Genomic DNA, 25,679 nt, shown 5'->3' on the forward strand with positions numbered 1-25,679 from the left:
CACCCTGCGAGGCTGGGGCCTTGGGCAGGGGCTCCAAAACAGAAGATTCAGAAGTCAGGTGGAGATCCCACACTGAGTCACCAAGACCAGGGAACCAAGAAGAGAGGAGAAAACGGCCTTCCACCATGTCATCCTTGCCCTGCCCACATCGGTCCTGGAAAACACTGCCCCGGATGGCATAGCTCTTGGTCAGTTCAGAAAAGCAACTGATCTGCCCTGAGACGCTCAAAGACAAATCTGGGTTCTCATCATCACCAGGCGCTGAGGTGGTGTGAAATGAGTTCTTCCTGTGCCACGCTCCTGCGCTTTTCTCCCACTATAAATAACTCCAGCCTCCTGATACAGACCGCATGACCTGTCCAACTCTGGACAAGATCCCCAACACTCAGTGTACCTCTCTCTGTTCAACCATCCAAAAGAGGGAAGGATGAGGCCAACTGAACCAGAAGCCCCTATGTAGCCAGAGATGCTGTGTGTCAGGGGCAAGAACGGAGCTCCCCCAAAGCCAGGAGGGCCTGCTTCCTGGCTCTGGTCCCTGCTTCAGGAAGCCAGACAGGGTTTCCTCGCCAGCAGGTTCTCCCCATGCGCTTTCCTCTCTGGGTTCTTAACACAACCCAGTAACAGAGTTAACTTTTCTCCTCATCCCCTCGTCCCGAAAAAGTTGTTCTCTGTAGTCGTTATTACACCTACTAAGACACAAATGAAGACTTGTGACTTCCGTGTCCAAAAACCAGACAGAGAGAGGTCGGATTTACAGATCAGTACGGACACACGCTCCCAAGGGTAGCTGTAAGTAAATAATGCCCATTTTATAATTTTTCTGACTTTTTATTTCACAAGTAATTGAGAGGTGACCTTGCACGAAGCACTCCAAGACTCTGGGGGAAGAGGGTACACAGAAAAGGATAAAAACAGCTCAGACTTCAAAAGAGCTGATTATCTAGTAGGAGAGATAAAAAACACAAATCACAGTCCAAGGTGGGACCAAACCCAAGAACTAAAGTTAACAGTCCACCTAATCCCTCCAATTTACTAGAAGTCTGTGACTTTTGTTTTTGTTTTTTTCCTTCAGAAGAACCACGGGTGGAGAGATCTGAAGATCCCAGGTCTCACTTCTAGCGAGGCTCACGAGTTCTGCCAGGATGTATCTAAACCCTGGGGCTTCAGCGAATGGGGATGCACCCCCATTGAGTCAACTGTGGGGAGTCATGCGATGCTGGCATTCAGAGGAAGCCAACCTGGCGAGACTCACTGAAGAATAAACCATTTAGCCTCCCTGGTCTCCTCCCCATCTCGAAACTAGGGGCAGGCCTAACAGACAAGCAAAAGTGATGTGGGAAGAGAGCTTAAACATAAAGTCAAAAAAGCTGCTCAGGACTCAGGTCATGGAAATGAAGTCAGAATAAACCCCTAACAAAAGGACAAAAGAGGGTGCTCTTGGGGAAGACCTGGAAAGGATTCCTCGAGCTCTGCATCTAGAACCCCCGTGACAGTGCTGTGAACAGGGAACACTTTAAATATTTTTCCTTTTATTTGTCAATTGTTGGCTGTCAAGCCTGATCTCCCCTCCCACTCAATCAGTGCTATAGCTCAATGCACGCTGATACTGTTTTCTTTTTAATGTTTATGTACTGATTTTGAGAGATAGAGAGCAAGTGAGCAGAGGAGGGGGGGGAAGGGAGAGAGGGAGACAGGGAGACAGGGAGACAGGGAGACAGGGAGGATCTCCAGCAGGCTCTGCACTGTCAGCATAGAGCCTGACACGGGGCCCGATCCCACAAACCATGAGATCATGACCTGAACCAAAATCAGAAGTCAGATACTTAACCAACTGAGCCACCCAGGTGTCCGGATGCCAGTTTTCAAGTTGTATTCTCGCCTATCAGGCTCCCAGAGGTTTCAGAGCTCTTTAGGAAGATAATAGGGAGGAACAAATACTCATTCCTGAAAGTACTTGTAAAGAAATAAAATTTCCTAAGTGATGAATCACTGAATTCTACTCCTGAAGCCAATACTGCATTGTATGTCAACTAATTAAAATTTAAATAAAAATTAAAAGGAAAAAAGAAAAGAAAGAAAATTCCCTAGACAGAGAAAATTCTATGCCATCAAACAAACAAACCGACAAATAAACAAAAAACAGAAGTCAGTCATTTCAGGGCCTGGGGATAAAGATTAAGGCCCAAGTTCTCCTCCACTGTGGGGAAAAACAATTCTAAAGCCAGTTCTAACTTAAAAATGGGAAAAGCTGGTAAGAAGCTTGGTCCAAATCACCTCAAAAGAAAATCACTTCCTGAAATTTAAAAAAAAAAAAAAAAAAAAGTAGGTGAGGAGGAATGGGAATTGGTTTGTTTAAAACCTTTCCTGTATGAAAATTAAAAGAAAAAAAATTTTTTTTTAAAAAAGGGCATCTGGGTGGCTCAGTCGGTTAAGCGTCCGACTTCGGCTCAGGTCACGATCTCAGTCCATGAGTTGGAGACCCGCGTGGGGCTCTGGGCTGACAGCTTGGAGCCCGGAGCCTGCTTCAGATTCTGTGCCTCCCTCTCTCTCTGCCCCTCCCCTGCTCATGCTCTGTCTCTGTCTCAAAAATAAATAAAAAACATTAAACAAAAATTTTTTTAAACCTTTCCTGTATAGTAGACAGCAGATTAGCTACACAGGACTCTCCCGGAATGGTTCACCATGAAGAATATTATTATGTGGGCATTCTGGATGTGAAACCGGGAGCTCAGCACCTACACATTTATTACTGAGCAAACCCTCACACCAGTCATGACTACGGTGTGCCATCAGTGTCTGACATTTGTCATCAGGGTGGGTTAACAGTGCAGACTTGGCAGTTGGCCCTGTCGGCTGTTTCACAAGCAGTTTCTGTGGTTTCAAGGAAGGCAGGGTGTTTGCTTTTAGACGCTATCTTAAAAATATATTTCAGAATAGAGTTCAACCATTCCAAGACAGGAGGGAAGGAAAAGCAAACCAAATAAAGGAATCTGGTTCTACCCAGCAGAAAGGGAGCATGCCGGAGATACAGGGGAGGAAAAGACATATTCCCCACGTGCCCCAAAATGGCAAGAAAAGCCAACTTAGTGCTTACTACCAGGTTAGAAAATAGGGACATAGAAATGGCACTAAACACGCGAGATTCATAAAGGGAAATCCCTTCTCAGGACTTCATCTCTCCAAAATAAACTTACCTAGCTCAAATCTATTTGTTTATTTAAAAACAAAACGAAACCCAACCACCCTAACGTTCCGCATCAATGCAAAGGACTGTCATCTAATCAATTAGCAGCCACACCTCTCTGCCAGTGTGATGTGGTAATTAAGGTAGAGATTTTTCTTCCTGGGAATACAAGTATAGAAAGGCCGAGCCCCTATGGACCTAACCCATTACGACAGCTTTTCTATTAGCAAGAAAACACTGCCATGCACTCTCTAAAGAATACCTACCTGTGTGTGAACAGCAGCTACCTCTGCTGAGAGATAAAAATGTGTTGGAGATGGGATGTGGGGAGGGGGAGACCACTCCTAAGAAAGCTGACAGGCTTTGCTTCTTGAAGTCATTTACGTGGACCTTGGTTTTACCCCGTAACAAAAGAAAGTAATTTAGAAATGGCACGCAACCGTGGTCTTGGAGAAGCGAATGAGGTCTGAACACAAATACACTCCTGGTCGGACTCCCTCTCTTTCTCTGCTAGGGCGGCAAGAGGGGCACAAGTGGGTAAGGACAGCGGCGGCCACTTTACTCACCCCACGCTGGCATCTTAAAATAGCCTTAAAATTTCAGCACTTTGCTAAGAAACCTCAAAACGTCTGACAGGCACTACTGTTAAAAGAAAAGGCACTGCTGTCCGGGGGAGACAAGCAAGTGAATCAAACCATAAACGCATAAACTCAAGCGAACTAAATTCCACAGAGGGGCACAGAGCAGTCGCTCTAAGAACCAGCACAGGTCCCGGAGATCCAGAAGCAGAGCTGTGGGCACTAGCCTCAGGAGAGAGGAGGGAGCCAGACGAAGACCGAACAAAAGCAAACAGGAAGCAGTGGCATATAAAACAAGCAGTGGGATAAAGAGGCACAGCAGGACTGCCAGAGCTCAGCTCCCAGGATTGCACTGGCACGTCCCAAATGCACACAGCGGCCTGGTACTACCAGCTACGGTGCTCGGTGCCCTTGGCAGTCAAGGCTAAAAGCGAGTGGCTCCGGGCCTCTGTGTAAGTGGCACGTAGACGGTTGTAAAGGGAGAACGTTATTTTCGCGATAAAACGTACACGGTTAATATCCATGCACAACAGCTTTTTTATTTTCTGGGGGGAGCAGGGGTGTGGGAGCGCATACAAAGAGCATTCTGGGATCCCAGCATTTCATGGGTGCTACAGAGTAGGGCAGTCAAATCTAGGAATCAAAGCCGTCCCATGCTACGAGCTCAGTACTTACTTGTTAGTTACTCATTTTAGGTCTCAGAATTCTGGCTTTTCTAAAAACGGTTCTTGAAATTCCGGAAGATGAGAAGAGATAAAGAGGGCAATCAGAAGCGAGGGTTAAACAATAAAGTTTTTAAAAAAGTTTCCCATAGCTCTTGTACGCCAGGGGAGGTGAGCCTGGCCAGCTGCGTCTGTACCCCTAGGGCCACGAAGGGCAGGAAGAAACAACTAACTCTTAAGCCGGCCCCATGCTGACTAGGAGCGAATCCTAAGGTATCTATCTATCTCCTACCGCCTGGACACGGCTGAAAACAGAACCAAAGGATTTGCCACAGTTAAGAAAGTCTTGCTCTGACACTGATGCCCTCTGGACCACTTGGGTTTGTAACAGACAAGCTATTCAACATTTCTGGGCCTCTATTTCCTCACCTCTATTTCCTCACTAAGACCCACCATCTCACAAAGACTAAATGAGTTAATCAATGTAAAACAGCTAAACGAGCGTCTGGGACAAAGTAAGTGTTCAATACGTACAGGCTATTATCATGTCTACAGCTAACGACGCCAGCCTCAGAGCAGACCGTGCCCCGTGAGTGACAACGGGCAGGGGTGGTCGACCCTTCAAGTACTCAGTCCATTCCCTTTGAGAGTTCCCCAACCACTTGGAAGACTAATGTACTAGAGGGCCGTCCAAGAGGCACCGTTACTGAGTCGCTGCCTTAGCTAATAGAGTGAACAAATCTCCTTTGAAAGCAAAAGTCTATCTTCTATACAGACCAGCGGCCGAAGAGAGAGAGAAAAGCACATCAAGTTCAATTCTGGAATTGGAATGAAAGCCACATGTGAATCTGAAAAGAAATAAGCTTTGTGTAAAAAGCAGAGGATTATGGGACTGCTGAGTGATGGGGAACGGAGCTATAATCCCGCAAGTCTATCTGTAGACTCAAATTGATATAAGTTAAGCACCTGATTAAACAGTGTTTTTTAATGACCCGATGAGAAGTGATTCTGAACAAATGAGATGAATTTAAAAAGATTTGCTTAAAGCTGGTACAAGTAACTATGAGAGGAGGCCCAAAGGTCTACCACTAGCGGTCCCAAGGGAAGCCTTCCAAAGTCAGAGGTTCCATGGACATTGGAGGGTGAGTGCAAGCAAAAGAACAAGGCTGAGAATCGTAAGATACTTTAAAATTTAAAAAAAAAAAATTTTTTTTAACGTTTATTTTTGAGAGACCCAATGTGGGGATAGGGGTGGGGGAGGGGTAGAGAGAGAGAGAGAGAGAGAGAGAGAGAGAGAGAGAGAGACACAGAATCTGAAGCAGGCTCCAGGCTGAGCTGTCAGCACAGAGCCCGAGGTGGGGCTCGAACCCACGAACTGCAAGATCATGACCTAAGCCAACATCTGACACTAACCGACTGAGCCACCCAGGCACCCTGCAAAAAATATTTATTTTGAGATAGTGTGTGCACATGTGCCGGTGGGGGGGGGGGGGGGGGCGGGAAGGGCGTGGGAGGGGGGAGGCAGAGAGAATCCCAGACTCTGCACAGACAGTGTGGAGCCTGACATGGGACTTGATCCCACAAACCCTGGGCCGAAATCAAGAGGCAGCCCATTAAGCATCTGAGCCATCCAGGCACCCCCATAGGATACCTTAGAAACTATGTATCCACTGCTATTTGACCTGTCCCTTAAAGACTCATCAAGCAAAGTTCACACTGTTACACACCAAATCTGCTTACCTCTTGGGGGGGGGGGGGGGGGGATAAAGCTATCTCTGTTAAGTGTCAGATTTGGCAGGCATGTTTAAGAAACAGGGCCAACAAGGAGTTAAGCACAGAAGAAATAGGAACAGAGTGTGTAGGCTCTGCAGCCACCCAGGGAGCAGACTGTTGGGTGTTGGGTGTTCTGGCCATAGTGGGTGACTGGAGCCTCCCAGCCTTCAGCTATTACAGGCACCAAGGTTCTTCAAGGATAGAGGCTAAGCAAGCTTTGCAGTTTTCAAATTTGGAATTGACCAATAGCCAATGCATAAGCTTAAAAAAAAATCCGTCATAATGAAATCCAAGTAAGCCAAATGATCTTTTTAATGGGGAAACAAAGGCCAATGTTCTATATTAGAAGGAGGAAAAAAGCCAACTTTGGTCAAAGTCCCTCGGGTCACTGAGAACCAGCTTCCTCAGCTAGAATGACTGCAAACCAAGGCAGCAAGTACCTTCCTGCAGCCCAGCCAGGACCCTGGGAATTGCAAAACAAAGGCTCAGTATGAGGTCATAGCAAGTAGCCAACCAATCAAGAACAGGGATGATCAAGCCCAATGCCGGTCTACAAAAGATATTCTCACCCTTCTGTCTGGAAACCCTTTATACTCTGAACTATTAAGGAGCTCAAATCGCTTTTCTTTATGTGAGTATACGCACTGTATTCTAACTAAAACTTAGAAAATGCTACGTTGTCTATTAATTCATTTAAAATAATATCACTAAGCCAATTACAACATAATCTTAACTATATTTTCTAACATATCAACTCAATACATACCATCATAGGAAAACCCAAGTGAACTTTTAAAATGGAATTAAAGCTACAACACGGATGAGCCTTGAAAACATTAAGTATAATGAGCCAGACACACAAAAAACAAACACTGTATGATTCAACTTACATGAGGTACCTAGAGTAGTCAAATCCATAGAGACAGAAAGTAAAATAAAGGTTACAAGAGACTGGGGGAGTGGGAGATGGAGAGTTACTATTTAATTGATACAAAATTTGTTTGGGACGATGAACAATTTCTAGAAATAGTAGATGGTTACATGACATTGTGAATGTACTTAATGCCACCCGACTTACAAGATAAAAATGGGGGGTGGGGCGCCTGGGTGGCTCAGTCGGTTAAGCATCTGACTTCGGCTCAGGTCACGTTCCTGCGATCTTTTTTAGTTCGAGCCCCGCATTGGGTTATCTGCTGTCAGCAAAGCCAGCTTCGGATCCTCTGTCCCCCTCTCTCTGTCTCAAAAATAAATATAAACTTGGGGCGCCTGGGTGGCTCAGTCGGTTGAGCGAGGTTGAGCGACCAACTTCGGCTCAGGTCATGATCTCACGGTTTGTGAGTCCGAGCCCCGCGTCAGGCTCTGCGCTGACAGCTCAGAGCCTGGAGCCTGCTTCGGATTCTGTGTCTCCCTCTCTCTCTGCCCCTCCCCCACTCATGCTGTGTCTCTGTCTCAGAGATAAACATTAAAAAAAAATTAAAAATAAACTTAAATGAAAAATTAAAAAAGAAAAGATTAAAACGCTAAATCTGATGCGTGTATTTTACCACAATGAAAACATGGGAGTTAAAGCACCAGGCCATGAGAAAATTTTAGGTTACCATAATCAGGGAACATCCTATAAACTAACCAGTACTCTTCAAAACCGTCAACGTCATAAAAGACCTGGGAAGATTAAAGAAATGGTCACAGATTTAAAAAAAAAAAATTTGTTTAATGTTTATTTTGAGAGAGCATGAGCGGGGGAGGGGCAGAGAGAGAGAGGGAGACATAGAACAGGAAGCAGGCTCCAGGCTCTGGGCTGCTAGCACAGAGCCTGACGTGGGGCTCGAACTCACGAGCCGTGAGATCATGACCTGAGCCAAAGTCGGACGCTTAACCGACTGAGCCACCCAGGTGCCCCGAAATGGTCACAGATTTGAGGAGACTACGGGATATGACAATTAAAGCCCGTACTGGGTCCTGGAAAAGAAAAAGCACATCAGTGGAAAAACTGATGAAATCTGAGCAAGTTCTGTACTGTGGCTGATAGTATTATACTGAGGTTAATTCTTAGTTCTGATACGTGTTCTGTGGTTATAGAAGATGTTAACGCAAGGGGAAGCTGAGTGAAGAACGTCCAAGCACTCTTTGGGTTAGCTGTGCAACTTTTCATTTAAAATTATCTCAAAATTTGAAAAAGATAACTGTTTAAGAAAACTTACAAGGTCAATGCTCTGTTTTTGAAGAGAAAAGGAGCCAACTTTGGTCACAGTTCCTCAGGTAGCTGAAAATCTCCTTCCTCAGCTAGAACAACAGAAAACCAAGGCAGCAAGTGCCTTTTTGAGGCACAGCCAGGACTAGGCAGGGGCTGGGAACTGCAAAATGTTTTTTTATGAAATTACCAATAAACTGGCCAACCAAAGCCAGGGAGAAGTCATCCAAGTTTTGTCTACGACTATGATTCTTCTGCTTTTTGGTTTCAGAAACTCCCTGCAACTATTAAAAATAATTGAGTCCCCAAAAAGCATTTGTTTATGTAGATAATATCTATTAATATTTACTGTATTCATAAGAGAAATCGAGAAAAGATAATAGAGAAAAGAAAATAAGAGCAAAGATTTAAAGATGTATCCATTCATTTAAAAGAAAAGAATAGGGGCACCTGTGTGGCTCCGTGGCTTAAGCGTCTGACTTCAGCTCAGGTCAGAACTCACTGCTTGTGAGTTGGAGTCCCACATTAGGCTCTGTGCTGCTAGCTGGGGGCCTGGGGCCTGCTTCAGAATCTGTATCTCCCTCTCTCTCTCTGCCCCTCCCCTGCTCATGCTCTGTCTTTCTCTGTCTCCCGAAAATAAACATTAAAAAAAATTTAAGAATAAAAAATAAAAGAACATAATAAACCCATTACATGTAAACGTGAGTTACTTATTTTTAATGAAAAAACTGTATTTGCCAAACCACAATTTCACACATACCAAAGGAAGTCCGCCCCATGAACTGATCTCATAATCCAATCAAAACACAATGCCAGACAAAACCCCAAAAACCCCCATGCTAAAAAACTAAAGAAAAAAATGACAAAAGGGGGGGGGGCTTAAAAGAGAGGAATAAAGAGAAAGAAAAATGAGAGAAAGAAAAAAAATTAAGGAAAAAGGCAGAAAGGGAATAAAACGAACCACTGATAAAACAACAACAAACCCCCATGGGGCCAATGCCATACGCATTAGAAGGAAAAAAGGTAGCTTGGGTCAAAGTCTCTGAGGCCCAGACAGGGACCGTATGGCAGCCTGAATGGTAAACAAGGATCCCTATGAAGTCACTGCAAGTACCCAACCCAAGACGGACAATCAACTCAAGTTTTGTCTACAAACAAAAATTTTCTCACTTTTTGGTCTCAAGAACTCTTTACGCTCTTAAAAAAATTACTGAGGACTGCACAAATCTTTGGTTTACGTGGGTTATAGTTATCGACAGCTACCTTATTAGAAACTAAAATGGTGATTTAAAAAATATTTTTATTAATTCATTCAAAACAATAAACCCATTACATGTTTATACAAACAACCTATTTTTTTTACAAAAAAAAAACAAAACCAAAAAACAACCCGTACTTTCAAAAACAAAATTAAATTCACGGCAAAAGCTGCACTGTTTTACGCTGTTGTACACCTCTTTAATGTCTAGCTTAATGAAAGAGCACCAACTTCTTATATCTGCTTCTGCATCCGATGTGTTTCAATATGCTGCTCCAGTTGTAAGATATGAAGAAAAATCTCACTTCATATACACCTGTGGCTGGAAAATGGGAGTTTAATAGCTTTTCAGAATTTTCTTCTTCGACACACCAGACCCAAACTCAAAAGTAGTAGTTTTTAAAAGCTAGTTGCAATCTGCAATTTTATCAATGAATCTTTTCTTTTTAAGTTTACTTATTTATTCTGGGGCCGGGGGGAGGAGCAGAGAGAGAGAGAGAGAGAGAAAATCCCAAGCAGGCTCCACGCTCTCAGCGCAGAGCCCAACATGGGGCTCAATCTCACGAACCGTGAGATCATGACCTGAGCCGAAATCAAGAGTCAGACACCCAACCGACTGAGCCCCCTAGGCGCTCCTATCAATGAATCTGCTGTGTACTTTTTATGTTAAAATACACTGGTCACCTTGCACTTTGAATGGCTCTTTTACCTACTGGCAATCTGGGAAATATGCCTTCATTGAATTATACAGAATTTCCAAATACTGACATTTCATACAATATCAAAAGATCACATTCCACTAATTTTACCACTGATCTCATCAAAAACGTCTTTGACGAATCCAAGTTTTTGAAAATTCTCATTTTTGCTTGAAAGCTTGACTTTTATGACTGGCAACGGTGACAGACTCACTTCGCTCACTTGCAAGAAAATGTCCACTAAATACTCAAGCGTGAACAACTGTAGTTGGTCTTTCAAGTTAAAATGATGATCCATGCAACTGGTTCAGCTCCAACACACTAGTACGTTTTCTCGAGAGCGTCACTGCACGATGGGATACGGCACCAGTGCCCCACAGATACTTGGCATTTCATCACTCAAAATATTAAAGAGACTTTTATTAGAGGGTTGAGACTTAATAAAAATTAATAATTTTTAGGACCCACTCAAGTGAAAATGCCCCTCCCCTCCTTAAACCACAAGTGTCTAGCAGGAGAGAAGTTCACGACTACGATCGCCAGCAGAGTTCGGTGCCACTGCCTTGATTTACGTGACGCCGCCAGCGATTTTCTCTGCCATTACTTCTGTGCAACAGTGCAAACGGAAACGAAGTTCTTCCAGGATGAACCATGAAAGTCAAGAGAGTTATTCAACCCGTTGCATATTGATCGCTACTCGCGTTCACTGCTGAGCGTTCACGTAAAGGAAAATTCTCTGAAGCGTAGTCGGTGCTGACACAAGTTGAGCCACGTCTGTAAACCTCGTTTGTAAGGCAAAAGTACAATTCTGTAAACAAGATGTGAACTCAGTCTTCACATTCGTACCTAAGCCTCTGATTCGACGAGTCATGGTACACACAAAGCGGCGCTGCCCTGCGTTTCACGGACTCTCCGCCCAGCGGGCGTTCGGCAACGTCTGCCGTTCGAGACCTTCTCAGTCTCTCGGCTACTGGGTGGGCTTTTCCAGCCAAAGAACGTCCGAACGTGTCCCGTAAGATTCAGTGACTTTTTTTTCACTTCTAGGTTGAAAAGCTGGAGCAAAGTTTGGCTTTTCAAGAGCTCATGGTGTATACACCAGAAGTTCTCGATTCCTTTTTCTTTCAACTTTGAATGATCGGTCTTGACGTGATGTTGCACCTGAACTGGCACTACAGCGCTACCTGAACCGCGTTCAGTTGCGTAAGACGTAATAAAGTACGTTATTAACATCTATAAAGCTGAGGAGAAGATAGCTCTCGTTACAGTGTCATCTCTTCTAATTTCTTATTTACGGTTTTGCCTAGACTCTTCAGACTCCTCCCATTCACTTGTTGATATGTCCATTTCAGTAAACAGAGGTTGCAAGTCTTCTAATCTCCCTTTTTAAAGTCAACAATCCATCCTTGAATATAAGAGAAATATGATAAATTTTCCTCTATGTTAGAATCAAGTGCTAAAGTAAGTTGTAAGTAAAATTTTTAAAATTAGAAGCTTTCCCAAAAGTTTTTACAAGTACGTTTTACAAGCTGCACTTACTTCTTATTGTGTTTCCTCAAAGATGCCAGGAAAATGGTGGGATATCAAAATAAGGATTTCCAGGACAATAACGAGGTTTACAGGGCTTAGAGCAGGCACAAGTGAAGAAAGATAGTAAGAGTCCCGGAGAAGTACTGAAAACAAACTGAGCGCATCACTGAAAACATCTCTATTTATACCTTAAAGGACTACCTTAAAAATTCTAGAAAACACAAGAATACAAAAGCACACATTTCATTAGCCAAGAGTGATGATGTCAGCACACATCATTCAGCCTCTGGAAAACTCCACTGTATACGGACAGAGCCACAATGGTAAAAAGCACATACTGCGTTCATGTTCTGATGAAACTCACTTTGATTTCGTGTACCACTGAATGGACCTTAGGGAGCCCCAGGGTCCTCAAACCACACTTTGGGGACCACATTCAATATCGCACTGCCAAAATTCACAAGTGCCACCTCAGATCCCTCCCAAGACAGGATCCAGCGTTACAGCATTCCGGATAGGCCAGAGGAAACGGCTCAGAACTGGCTTAGACCCTATCACCAGGGAAACTAGGATGCCGACCCTAATAAGCTGTCAGATCGCCAGGCCTGGCTTTACTGAGGAAGGTGGCTCCAGAGACATAAAAAGAAAATGTGTGCTAAAGCTGCAAATCCCTAACTTTACAGAAATCAGAGGAACAGGAGAAAGGACTGGGTGGTACTGGGATTCTATACAGAAGGAGATCTCAGACTATCAGAATTCCTCTCCCGAGCCATGCCACAAAAGAGGCATAGAAACAGGTAAGGCAGAGGGGGACAGAGATGAAAACCCGAGATGGACAGCGGTAATGAAGGAACAGAGTTCAAAGAAACCAAACAGAAAAAAAAAAAAAAAAAGGAAGTGAGATAAGTCAGCAGAGAGGTCAAAAGAGAGAGGAAAACACAGTCAAAGAAACATTCCCTGATGAGCTGAGGCGACACTGTTACCTTTCTCCTGGGCTGCAGTTGCAGTGTGAAAAAACTAAGCAAGTTACTTGCTGTCCTGACCAGGCGCTCAGGCTCTAGGAGCCGCAAGAGAGACAAAGATAAACAAGGAACCAACCGAGACCAAAATCTCAGCCCAAGATTCAAAGTCCACAAACTCACAGGGGCAGCCGAGAAATGGCTGTGACCCTTCCAGGCCTCACAAAGGGGAGGCTTTCTTCTCACTGCAGAGAAGCCAACAGAGATAACAAGGGCTTGCCCCTGAAGGCCTCTTTGCTAGTGAAAAAGGAACCTAAAATCATTAGCTGCTAAGTTCCCATGTGGTATTTAAGAGAAACAGGGAGCTTTCTCCTGTTGCCAAAGGGTAAATACTGCACCTGAAGAAAGGAACATGGAAAAAAATCCCATGCAATCGGCTGGATCCCAGCACTCAGAAAAAAACCCATGGTCTGGTGACTTTGGATCTGGATCCTCCCTTGATGAGGCCGCACACACACAACACCACCACCACCCTTACCATTCACGACACAGAAGTATGGGCAGGCAGAAGGTAGTGTTTTGGGTTGTTTCGTTTTGTTAATCAATAAAATCACCTGATATTGATATCTTGTAAATAAACGCATCCCCATTTTTTAAAATGATCTCAATAGCACATAAACCTTTCCAAAAGCATTCTATTCAGATAGCTGGCTAGCTTCAACAAATAAAGTAAAATAAACAACCACAAATTTTTTTTTTAATGCTGGAAAAAGCACCTGAGGGACCCTAATGACTAAAAGAAACCAAGATTCTTGGGGCGCCTGGGTGGCTCAGTCGGTTAAGCGTCCGACTTCGGCTCAGGTCACGATCTCACGGTCTGTGAGTTCGAGCCCCGCGTCGGGCTCTGTGCTGACAGCTCAGAGCCTGGAGCCTGTTTCCGATTCTGTGTCTCCCTCTCTCTCTGCCCCTCCCCTGGTCATGCTCTGTCTCTCTCTGTCTCAAAAATAAATAAACGTTAAAAGAAACCAAGATTCTTTCAATCAATTAGAGAGAATTTCCAACGCATACTGACCTGGAGTTGTATCGTGTTCAGAGAAAACCCACCAAGTCGCTCAACTAAGAACGGTGATCATGAGGATTGTTACGTCCTGCCAGGTGTTGTTTTAAAGTGTTTTATAATCGTTAACTTCTCTGATGCTCACAACTATACCTACAAGATAGGGACTATCATTACTCCTTTTTTTACAGGTGAGCTAACAGGCCTGGAACAATTAGGTAAGCCCAGGGTCACAGTAGGGGCTGACCAAGATTCCAGCACAGGGGAATCAAGCTGCAGAGCCCGCTCTAACCAGAACATACCACTTATTAGAAGTCCCCAAGTGCTGGGATCTCCTTTCCACTCCGCCATAAGCTCAACTCAATTAGAATGCTATTGCTAGACCAAGCAGGCCTATGGGGCCCCACTTCCTGTGACTACAGAACCAGTCATTCAAACACTTGTGGGCCCAAACGAAGCAACAAGTCACAAGCACATCCAACACCACATGCAAAGACACTCAGATGATGGCCATCTGGCGGGGGTAGGGGGGTGGGGGGGAGTGATAAGGGGTAAGGGAGGGCCAGCAGATCCTTGGGTCTAAAGAAGGTGCAGGAAAAGGAGCCGCCCTTTACACAGAGTATCAGTAACCAAAACCCTCAGTGAAATGGTGCTCAAGAGAAGCAATGAGTAGATCATTGTAGCAGTGACAGAAGCAACCTGCCCCCCAAGGGCAAGGGCAAGGGCAAGGGCAAGGACGAGGGCTGGAACTATGTTTGCAGGTGGTTTCACTCATTAATCACCAAACTTTCGGACATGGGAGTTTTCCGTTTACTGGGGGACTGGGAAAACAATCCTGCTGTATTAGTAGCTCTGATGGTCAGAGGAGCCTCAGAATCCTATGTCTTTCCCCTGAGAAAGGCTTCCTGCTGCTGTTCAGGAAGTGCCAGCACGTGGTGACTGATGACTCCCACCTTTCCTACGGGTACCTGATCAGGAACACACTTGAACTGTTAACCTCCTGAGCTGCCAAAGACCAAAAACTATTCTCTCTCCTTTTTTCTTCCCCAGCAGGCCTGGACAGACAGTCCCACTGCATCAAGCCAAAAGGACTGGGGCCTCAGTGGATTTAGCAGCCAGATCACAAGAGCCAGGAGTCAGTTCCCGATCCCTAAACCACAAACCCAACCGCTTTTCCCTGGCCAGGCTGGAGGGCCTTTTGCCAAGCTGTGACTTGCAAAGGGGGTCCAAGGAAAGGAGTTGTATCTTAGAGTTTCCAGTGACAGGTGCGGAGGACCAAGTTGCCTTGAACAGCACTGGGTGTAGAGAAAGCCCACTCGTGCTCAGAGGCCCGTTCAGTAATGAGGGGGAATGGGGGTGTTTACAGACCTCATCCAGACTCACACCTCAACGAGCAGAGCCCCAGAGGAGGCAGACCTTTGTATGGCCAACTTCCCAAAGAACACAGGGGAAAATAGGCCGAGGCTGCTCAAAACCAGCTTGACTGGTTCTACAGAGAAGCCTCTGGTCTGCTCCGCCTTCCTCATGTTAAAAAGAAAAAGGTGGCTGGGAGCCAGTCACTGAACACACCCCTCCCTTTCTCCTCTCTCCCCGCCCCCCTTCTTCCACCCTCCTATCTGTTGTCCCTCAGGATTCACCTAGCCATCAATATCAGTGTCCGGCTCGCCCTCGCCTACCAAACCTGAGGTTACATGGCTTTAGAAGTGGAAGGTTCGCTACGTGATGAGCAAAAGGACACACATTTGTTTTTGCCCTTTTTGCCGTTTTCTAATGAAAAACGTAGGGATAAATGCAAGTAGGGAGAGGGCACAGGGACTGAGAAACTTCAAACCCTCCAGCAAAGGGCAGACATACAGATGAAGGGATCTACTTCTACACCCTCAAGGAGGAGCAGGTCAAGGGGGCAAGAGAAGGAACTGGATTGCCTCCTTCTCCGAAAGACGACTGGACACCAAGAGACCAGATCCTCTCGTGGTGTTTCGGAATCAGGCCATCACAGCCTAAAAGACAGCAATGACATTCAATGCCTACACCAAGAGGGCTGTAGCGGGGTGGTGGCATTCGGCTCCGAGCGTGAGAGATTTCAGAGTTAACGTCGGGATACATGGCCTCTTCCCATGCCAGAAGTGGGAAACGGGTGTTTTCCTCCCCCACAAAGTTTGTAAAGGCTCCCTCTTCCCTTTGCTGAGACAGAAGGGGAAAAGGCAGAGATAACACTGCAGTGACTCACTCTCGTTTGATGAAGGCTGCGAGGAAGCCTGGAGAATCCAAGCTGTAAGTGCAAAAAGGTACGAATGCTGGAGTCTCCCCTCAACAGGAGGAAACTCAGCCACCTATGTGGTTTGTCACCGCTGAACTTCCGCTGAAGGAGGAAGGCCTAGGTTAAACTCCACCCACCCTTTCCACATCCTTCTCGGTTTCTGCTTTGATAGGAAAGTGCAAACCCGGCAGCACCGGAGGCTACAAGAGAATCAAGCCCTTTCTCTACCTCCTCTCATAGCAAAAGCCTAGCAGCCACAGTCCACAGCTTAACTAAGCAGACGGAGCTGGGGCTGGCCCTGGTGACTGCAGGAAAGCCTCACCAGGCAGTCTCGGGGAAGGAAGGACAACCACCCTCCTCGCCCTTCCCATCTGCGGAGGTTACTTCATCCCAATCCATTAATGGGCTTCAAAGTGCTGCTGTGGTGCGGGGGGAGCCCATTTAGCAGAGCTATCATGGGGCCAAAGGTGGCGCCCAGCCCCCACCCCACTCGTCGATAATGGGCCACAGAGTCTGAGGCTTGGCTGCACTCTAGGCATAAAATATTCATTCCCGTCGACATAATACATATGTAGGAAAGTCATGGAAGCTCCTGGGAGGAGAGAAGTGCCAGCCAGGTGGCTGAGTGTGCAATGGGAAAGAGTTCGTGAAGGCACGGGTTAGTCCTGGTCAAATGCCCACCGAGAGCTGGGCCGTTCTGTCCAAAGGGGAGACGGTCTGGTCTGAGAAGTTTTTGACTCCCATGAGACCTAACGATGCAAACCTCTCAGGCAAACAAATTCTCAATTTCTTCCTACCTCACAGGCATCAGTTAAGACACTGACCATGAAAAGAAATCTCAGGCCCAGTCTTTGGTCACCATCTGCAAGATGCAGTCATCCCTGTGTGAACTTGATTTTAATCTAAAGCAGACCAAGTTTCAACGACTGTCTTGAATCCGTCTGTTTAGCTACTTCCCAAAGCCCACACATTAGAGAGAAATTATCACAATTTACTAAGTGGTTACCTTCACTGGGTTCAAAGATCACGGTACGGCGAGCGACTCTGTGATCTCTAGACTCCCAGAGCCCTCGCTCTAACGAGGCCTCACTCTAAATTTCTAGGGCCACGCAGGAAGCGAGAACGTATGCTCTGACGTCCACCCACATCCCTGACCAGAAGGCAGCCCCACTAAGGAGCCCTTGGCCAGAGTCAAAGGGCAGAAGTCAGAGTCCGTACGCAGAGCACAGCACCGCCCGGCTCACAGGCATGGAGTGAAATGAGAGCCACCCGAGCTCTCTACCAGAGGAGACACTAAAACCAAATTATTCAGCGTTGGCAACGTTCAGCCAGAATCAACCCTGGCATCCAAGGGAGATGTGTCTGGAGCGGCTCGGTTGTTCTTTACAGGATTCCGTAAGTCAGCTTTGCTCACTTCATCCAGACTTCCACACTCCTCTTCCTAGAACCACCCAAGAGAATAAACAATGCTACTCGCACCCGAGAAGAACGAGAGCAACCCCCCTCCCTTGCGCACTGCAGCAGAAGCGAGGCCGGTAGTGAAAGCCTCCGAAAGCCTCCTCTTTTCCCTCGGAAGCCCCGGAAGCCCTCTCGCTCGTGGTTCCTGAGGCCCAGAGGTGGGGCGGCCCCCCTCCCAGGTGTTCCACGTAGTAGCGGCAGGTGAACTCTGGGAAGCCGGACCCCTCTCCGCACCTGCCTAGCCTATTGTTGCCGCCGCCGCTGGCTGGAGGACAGGCATCCTACATGCTGATTGCTGTCACCACAGCCAAGCCTCCAGGCCAGCAGAGCCATTCGGAGAACTGGACAGAAAGCTCAGCTCACAGACTGAGAATCCCCAAAACTACCAGCCCCAGGTCACAACCCTCCTGCAAAAGAAAGAAGAGTCTAGAGCTGGGAAAAAAGCACATTCGAAACCAGGTGTCACAAAAATCATCTTAAAGAGGGGGGCTTGACTTTCTTTTAGCTCCCACTTCCAGTGCTAGGAGCAGAATCCGACAGCAAACAGGCAATCTTCCTGCAGTACAAGGTTTATTTTTATGCTTCAACATTTTCTGTGTGTGTGTGTGTGTGTGTGTGTGTGCGCACGCGTGTTATGTGTGTTTAATTCAGATGTGATCAAAGAGCTCCTGGAAACAGCTTCTCATCAGCCACATGTTTTAAAGAAAGGGGGAGAGGAAGAGCTAAAAAAGAGATTGGAGCTTGAAGACAACCAGTAGAGTTTACCCATTTCCTGGGGAAACCAGCTTAAATAATTTAAACCTAAATACAGTGATAGAGAATCTTTGCAGGGAGGGGATCAGCCCAACCAAACCCCTTGCTTTTTATTTCATAACGTTAGGATTTACCGCAACGACTGAACTTCTGTGACTATTTCAACTAGAACAGCGACAGGACTGAGAGCGTCCTTGCTCTTACCTGGTGGCAACGAGCTATTCTAAAGGAGGCCAATGCTTCTGGCATCCTTGGCCTCGTGACGCGAGGGGCTGCTACGTGTCTTTTCTCTTGGTTTGAAAAATACGGGCATCTGCCGGTAGCCGGTATATCCAAGCTTTTTCAAAGGCTGCGCTGTCACCGGGACGAGACTTAATATCGAGCAAATAGTATGCCTGGCTACCTTGAGGACGGGCAGCAGAAGCGATGAAGCGGCTCAGGGGAGCCTAAGTCCACAAAGAGTGCAAACAGGATGAGTAATTCATAATTTGGAACAGGACGACAAAGTATGCAGCCGTGGCTCTAGACGAAGTTAGCGAAGGGGCAGCTTCCGTTCCCGACCGGCTCACCCGATTAGCTCGCACCGAATCAGCGGGTGTGCACCGACTTCCTACTATGCGCTCAGCAGTATTCGAGGCATGTAGGGAAGAGAGGAAATCAATGCACACATCACAAGAAAAAAAAAAAAGACCACGGCGGGAATACATTTACATTTGGTAAACAGCACAAAGAAACCACATTGAGGCAGTCTGTTACTCTACTTTGCTGAACACAATGCCCCCCACAGCCTCGCGGAGAGAGTAGGCACTCCACAACCACTCCCCACATGCCTGAGGGTGCCAGTCAGTCACTTGGCCTCCTCCTACCAGCTCATAATCAACAGTCTGGGAAAGTTCTCTGGTGAGCAGGGCTTACCTGCTAACACAGAGGGTGCGACAGGAAAAGGAATGGAATGGGGAACCTCAAGAGAGCCTAGAAAAAGAGGTTCCCGGCAAGGAGAGAAAACAGCCGGCAAGTGAGGGCCAGACCCTGAGATACAGACCATGCTCTGGTTTCCAAAGACCTCAGTCCCATGCAGAGCCAGTTGCAAAACCCAGCGAGGAAACAGAAATTCACCATCCCTCCCCCTCAACTCATTTCACCCCCAGAAGCAATCAATCCGTCCGTAACGAAAGGGTCAACCAGCACAGAGAAGAACTCGGGGCCACAATTGCTCGTGGAGCTCCTGACTGCCCAGGTGACAGAGAGCAAGGGGGGGGGGAGGTGACACAAGAGAAAAACGTAGGACAATGAAACGAGGGAAGATTTTTCAGGGAAGGATGTGAACACGCGAGAGAACATAACGACGGTTCTATCGGGCTGCGGAGAAAGAAGGGCGCGACAGGAAAACATAAAGGGTGTAATAAGGGAAAAGGATGCAAAAAAAAAAAAAAAAAAAAAAAGCGCTGCAGCCCCAGGGGAGAAGAGCTCCTTTCTCAACTCGAGTTTTTCTGGCCTAGTAAACTTCTCCGCCAACGAGGGTGTGCCAGGCAGGGGACTCTCCACACAGCAGCCAGCAGTCAGCAAGGGACGCCGGACACGGTGACAGAAAGGGGAGGGGTGGAAAGCGGACGCCTCTCAGCTCACAGGTAGGGTGACACAGAAAACGCTAAAGCTTGGGTGACAGATGATAGCAGTGATTGCCAGGACGAGGAGGGGGGGAGGAGGTGGCGTATAGCTCAAGAAACTAGTACGCTGAATGCCCCCGGACGGCGAGTTACAAAGACTAGCCCATCGGGAGGGAAAGGACAGGGGCCTCGGTGGGGCAAACAGATACGGGGTGAAGGAGGCAAGAGACTAACGCGGAGATAAAGACAAGCCTCACTGAGGCAGGTAGCGTGAGGAAGACCGGGTGAGGGCAGAGAAACCGGAAGGTACCCAACAAGGAGGAAGAAACTATGAAAAGTGACAGAGCCAGGAGTGAAGACACAGGAAGGCATCATGGCTCGCGCTGCGGTGTGAAAAGACAGAAGGGTAATGCAGCGTGGCCGGGGAAAGGACTCAGCAACAGGTTGTCCCCATAAAGTGGGGCCGGAGGGATGTTCTCCCTCCAAAGGACAAGTCCGGGGAGCAGGCTGGTAAAGCGCTCGGGGAGAAGCAGGAGGCGGAGAGACTTCGCCAAACCCCTGGGGGGTGGGAGGGGGGTGGGGGTGGGGGGCAGAACGCGAGGGATCCAGACTCTGAAGGGAACCCTTCAGACTGGAACCCCAAAGACAACCTGTGGGAAAACTATGCGCATGACAGCAGTCTGGGAAACACGGAAGCAACAAATGCCAGCGCGAGGCACCGGGGAGCTCCTGGAGAAAAGAAGGGAAAGTGATGAGCAAAGAGTAGGCGAACCATTTGGAAAGGTGATGAGGGTGGAGCTGGTGGGTTGCAAGCATGAGGGAGAGCACAATTTGGAGAAGGAAGGGGGGGGGAAGCAAGGGGGGGGGAAGCGGGGGAACTGGAAGAGGAGAGGGATCGAGAACACACTCCGGGGCAAGGACCCTGAGGGTGATAACCAGGGACTGGGAGAACCGGTGCGGGAGGAGCAGAAGCGAGGCCGGAGAGATGGGAGGAAGAGGGGGACAACGATCTGGGGCAAATCGCGGGGTGCTGTTCGAGGAGCAGGAGGGTGGCGGCTTTAAGCGTGGGTGGAGGAAGACCAGAAAAGGCCCCTGAGAGAAAAAGGGAAGAGAAGGGGAAGCTAGGGAGATAATACGGAAGAGCGCAGGAGGGCGGTGAGGGGAGACGGGGGTCAGCAAGTGTGCAGCTTGGAGTCGGGACGAGGTGGGTCCCAGGACGGGACTGAGAGGGGGATGTGCGAGGCCGAGAGCCAGATGACAGGGCAGCCGAGGCTTGCAGGGTGGCAGCAGGGGCACGAGGAGAGCAGAGGAGGGAGGAGGCTCTGCAAGGTGCAGGGGCCCAGCCAGAGAATTCGGGGAGCCCTCGGGGCTCCTTACCTGCTCCGTGTCCCTCTCGTTCAGCGTGGGTAGGGGGGTCCGGGCGCTGGACATGGCGCCGGTATCTCAGGGGAGGGAACCGAGAAGCTTGGAGGAAGGGAGGGAAGGGAAGGCGCGGAGCCCGGCCGGGCGGGGCTTCTCACAGCAGGGGCACCCGCCGCATGGGCCCCGGCCGGGGGTGCGGGGAGGCCGGGCAGCCGCTCACGCCAGCCCGGGGATGCGCCGCTCGGGCTAGGCCGCGCCGGCTCCGAGCGGCTCCGGACCGCACCCCCCCGACCCCCGGCTGGGCTGTGCCGCCTTTCGGCCGGGCCGCGCCGCTCCGCCTACTCTCTGCCGCCGCAGCCGGCCGCCTGCCTCGCTCCTCCCCTGCCCTCAGCGGCACTGCTCCGCGCCCGGCACACAGGCAGCCGCCGCCGGACCTGCTGCTCCCAACATGGCCGCCACCACCGCCGGCCCTCGGCTCTTTCCGCCGGCAGCAGCCGGAAACATCCGAAGCGGCGAGGTACGGGCGGGGGGCGCGCCTCCTCCTCCTGGCCTCGGACTACGGGTGAATTCCGGAAACACCCGAAGAAGATTACTCCTGGGGACGCGCGCGCCGCCTCGATTCCGAAGACGAAGCTTCGGCTCTGTTTACGGAAATCTACGAAGCCACTCGGGGAACTCCAGCCACGCCCATAGGCCTTTCCCCGCCCACTTCAAGCAGGCTCGCCGCGGTTTCCGGAAACACCCGAAGCCGCTCCGCGTGCAGGGAACCGGCCACGCCCCCGTCCCGCCCCGCAGCCGACCGCGGTCGTCGGCCATTTCCGGCAACACCCGAGACCCGGCGAGCCCCGAGTCGTCCCTGGGGTGGTACCCGGTCGGACTGTTCGTTTCTTTCCGTCAGTTTCCGGGTATTTTCAAACCTGAACGGGGAGCGTGGATCACCTGTGCATGTTTATTGTTTGACCAAATAGAAAATAAGGCTGTTAGCCGTCCCAACGATTGGCATCCTTTGGTTCTAAAACAACTTCCCCGGTTGCGTGTCCGCTCATCAGTCCGCTCGTAAAATCCATCTCGTTTTTATCATCCAACCTGTCAACATGTGTGTCACCTGTCAAAGGCAGCGTCTTTTACCTGTCTACTTAACATTCTTCACCTGCCATCGTCTGTCTTGGATTCTGTTTATCCATACACCCCACATCTAATCCGCACTGTTTCTTAAGGTCCGGGGCAGGCAGCCGGTCGGCCTCCTTGTCTCCCAGCTGTGGGAGGCTACAGGGGTTCCCCCTCCAGCCCTGTGTTCCAGCCGCAGCTCTGTGGAAGGAAAATGCTATGTGATCTTGGAAAGATTACATAACATCTCTGAGTTTGGGCTCCTCGACGTCCTTATATTAAGAGAATTTATGCCTCTGTTTCAGTGATGACATTCTAAATAACATCTTTGAATTCCACTTACCTTTTTTTTTAATTGTTCAAAATAGCACAAAATGACATTGCACTATGGTGATACTGAGTCACGCCAGTTACCTTTTAAAATACCCCTGTAAAGCAAGGCAGGAGAGGCATTCTCCCCCTTTTTTTTTTTTTAATTTTTTTAATGTTTATTTATTTTTGAGAGAGAGAGAGCACGTGAGCAGGGGAGGGGCAGAGAGAGAGGGAGACACAGAATCGGAAGCAGGCTCCAGGCTCTGAGCTGTCAGCACAGAGCCAGACACGGGGCTCCAACTCCCGGACCGCGAGATCATGACCTGAGCTGAAGTCGGATGCTTAACTGACTGAGCCGCCCAGCAGCCCCAAGAGACAGTTTCATCTTAATTCATTTTTCATTTATCCCTTCAAAGACAATAAAACTCACAGAAAAGAGAAACTGGTTGACAACGAGGATTCGTCAGGATGGCACAAAGAATGGGCACCTGGAGAAGGTCCCTTCTTTCCTGGACTTGAGTTTCATCAATAAAGTGAGGTCTCTCTCATCTTTTAAGAGCCTTCAACTCCAACAGGAAGCCCGCTTGGCAAACTGAGTCCACTCTTCACTTCCTCCTAGATTGTCTCACCAGGTAGAGGCTGTAGGCTAGTTTGATTTTTCTGGCTCCAAGCTGTCCCCTGCAGCTCCAAGCTGTCCCCTGGACGTGTTGGAACTTGCCCCACCTCCATCCCAGGGCTCAACAGCCCCTTAAGGTGGGCAGAAGCCAGAATCTCCTCTGGAGCCAGAGACCAGGCTCAAGCAGCAAGTCCCCAAAGGTACAGGAGCAGAGAGGTCCCAGGAATTGTGGGAAAAAGTGCTGGACGGACCTCTGACACTTGATGACTTCCACTTCCCATCTACCCCATCTTGAGCGGAGCCCATGGCCAGGTCACCCAGAGAAATAGACAGCTGGACAGACGCAATGGGAGGATGGGACGGACGGACTTCTTAAATGGCAACAGGTGCCACCTACGGTACTCCAGGACACCTCCCCGTGGCCCGCTCCAGCTCCAGTCAGGCACCCAGCCATCGAGGAAGAAGTTGATGAAGGAACACAGAAGGAGATGAGGGGGAAAGGTGAGGACAGAGGACAGTCCACTCCCCCCACCCCAAATTCATCCCGAAAATCCGCGAGAATGGTCTGCCCTCTGGTGGCCAAAGGGAGACACAAGGCTGATTTCTGTGCCCCGTAGCGTTCGGAGGCTGGGGGTGGGGGGAAGGAAGGAGTTGGAGGAGCAAAGGAAGGTGAGCTCGAAGGGGGTCTTTCCTGTCATGCTCTTGTCTAAGCAAACTCTACCTCCTCCCTGCTTCTCACTCTGGCTCTCACCCCCTGCCTTCTGCCCCTTAGCCCCCTACCTCCACCCCACCTGTCCCCTCCTCTTCCTCACAAGGCTGCCTAACTGGTCTCCCTGCCTAGACTCCCTCCAACCTATCCCACCAGATGTGCCAGAATAATCTGCCTACAGCCCAGCTCCAAATACACTTCTGCCCTGGTTGAGGGCTCTTGCCAGCTCCCTTGCGTGATAGGCAGAGCTGGCTTCCTGGGCCTGTGACCTGGGCACTCACAAAAGGCCCTACTCTTAGAATGGCTTCGAACTTGATTTAATGCTCTGCTGTCACCCTCTTGACATGTTTGCCAAGGGGGACTTGCATTGCCATTTTGCATTGGGCCCCACAAGTTCTGCAGCCAGTCGTGGTGGTGGGAAAAGTGTTGGCGAATACAGACACCAAACATCACAGTAGGTCTTAAGTGCCGTGGAAATAAAAGCCGTCAGCTAAGGGTGATCCGGATTACAGGAGTGAGTGGGTGGAATAGGAGTTGCAGTGCTAAGGTGGTCAGTGTAGGCCTCACTGAGAAGGTGACCGTTGAGCAAAGACTTAAAGGAGGTGAGGGAGTCAGCTCTGAGGCTATCTGGGGGTGGAGCTTTCTGGCCAGTGCAAAGGCCCTGAGGCAGGAGAACAAGAAGGCCAATGGGACCGGAACAGAGGGAGAGTGAGCAGTAGGAGAAGGCCGAAAGGTGATGGGGAACCAGGCAGGGTGGACCACTGCTTTGGCTTTTCCTCGGAACGGGATGGGGAGCTATGGCACGAGTGGACCCACTACTGAGTTGAGAATCGGGTAAAGGGGCAGAGCAGGAACAGAAGCCTGGAGACCAGGAAGGAGACTTTTTAGGAGAATTCAAGGGAGAGGCTTGAGCCTCTCAGTGGCTCAGTGGCTTCGAGCGGGGCAGCAGCAGTGGAAGTAGCAACAGGTGGCTGGATTTGGGAGATACTGGGAAGGTAGGGCCGACAGGATTTCTCAGTGGATTGGCTTAGGGGGCGTGTGAGAGAAGAGTTAAGGGTAATTCCAGGGGCGCCTGGGTGACTGGGTCATTGACGTCGGCTCAGGTCGTGATCTTGTGGTTTGTGAGTTCGAGCTCCACGTTGGGCTTTCTGCTGTCAGTGCGGAGCGCGCTTGGGATCCTTTGTCCCCCTCTCTCTCTGCACCTCCCCTGCTTGCGTGCTCTCTCTCTAAAATAAAATAAAATAAAATAAAATAAAATAAAATAAAATAAAATAAAATAAAATAGGTAATTCCAAGCTTTCTACCCTGAACAAGACAAAGCACACATAAAAAAGACATCTACCACAGGCCTCAGAGCAGGTAGAAACCAACCAAATGGACCAGCACTCCAGGGCAGTCACGATACCCCCTAGAATGAGGGAAGGCAAGGATCGTGGGATTCCCAGCCCTGGCAGGCACAAAGGAGTTACGGTAGCCCTCCCCCCGTGGGTGGGCACAGAGGAAAGAAGTCAAGGGGAGGTAAAGTTGCTCAAATGGAAGACATCCTTATTCTCTCACCTCTAACACAATGCAACTCTTCATCTTTCTCCTTCCAAGCCGTGAAGCCGG

General features: G+C 48.7%; 1 protein-coding gene across 6 annotated transcripts in view; it reads right to left on the bottom strand.

The window, feature by feature from the left end:
• MARK2 (microtubule affinity regulating kinase 2) overlaps positions 1-21,457 on the bottom strand; it is a 57,595-nt gene extending 36,138 nt beyond the window's left edge. For all 6 annotated transcript variants that reach the window (XM_053899573.1, XM_053899574.1, XM_053899572.1 and 3 more), the window contains exon 1: positions 21,343-21,457. In XM_053899573.1, coding sequence (XP_053755548.1) covers positions 21,343-21,396 — 54 coding nt within the window. In that variant the 5' untranslated portion in view covers positions 21,397-21,457. The remainder of the gene's footprint in view (positions 1-21,342) is intronic.
• Between the last annotated feature and the right edge of the window lie 4,222 nt (positions 21,458-25,679).

Source organism: Panthera pardus, unplaced genomic scaffold, assembly GCF_024362965.1.
Source record: "Panthera pardus isolate Hobbes unplaced genomic scaffold, ASM2436296v1 HiC_scaffold_12, whole genome shotgun sequence".
NCBI classification, from domain to species: Eukaryota; Metazoa; Chordata; class Mammalia; order Carnivora; family Felidae; genus Panthera; species Panthera pardus.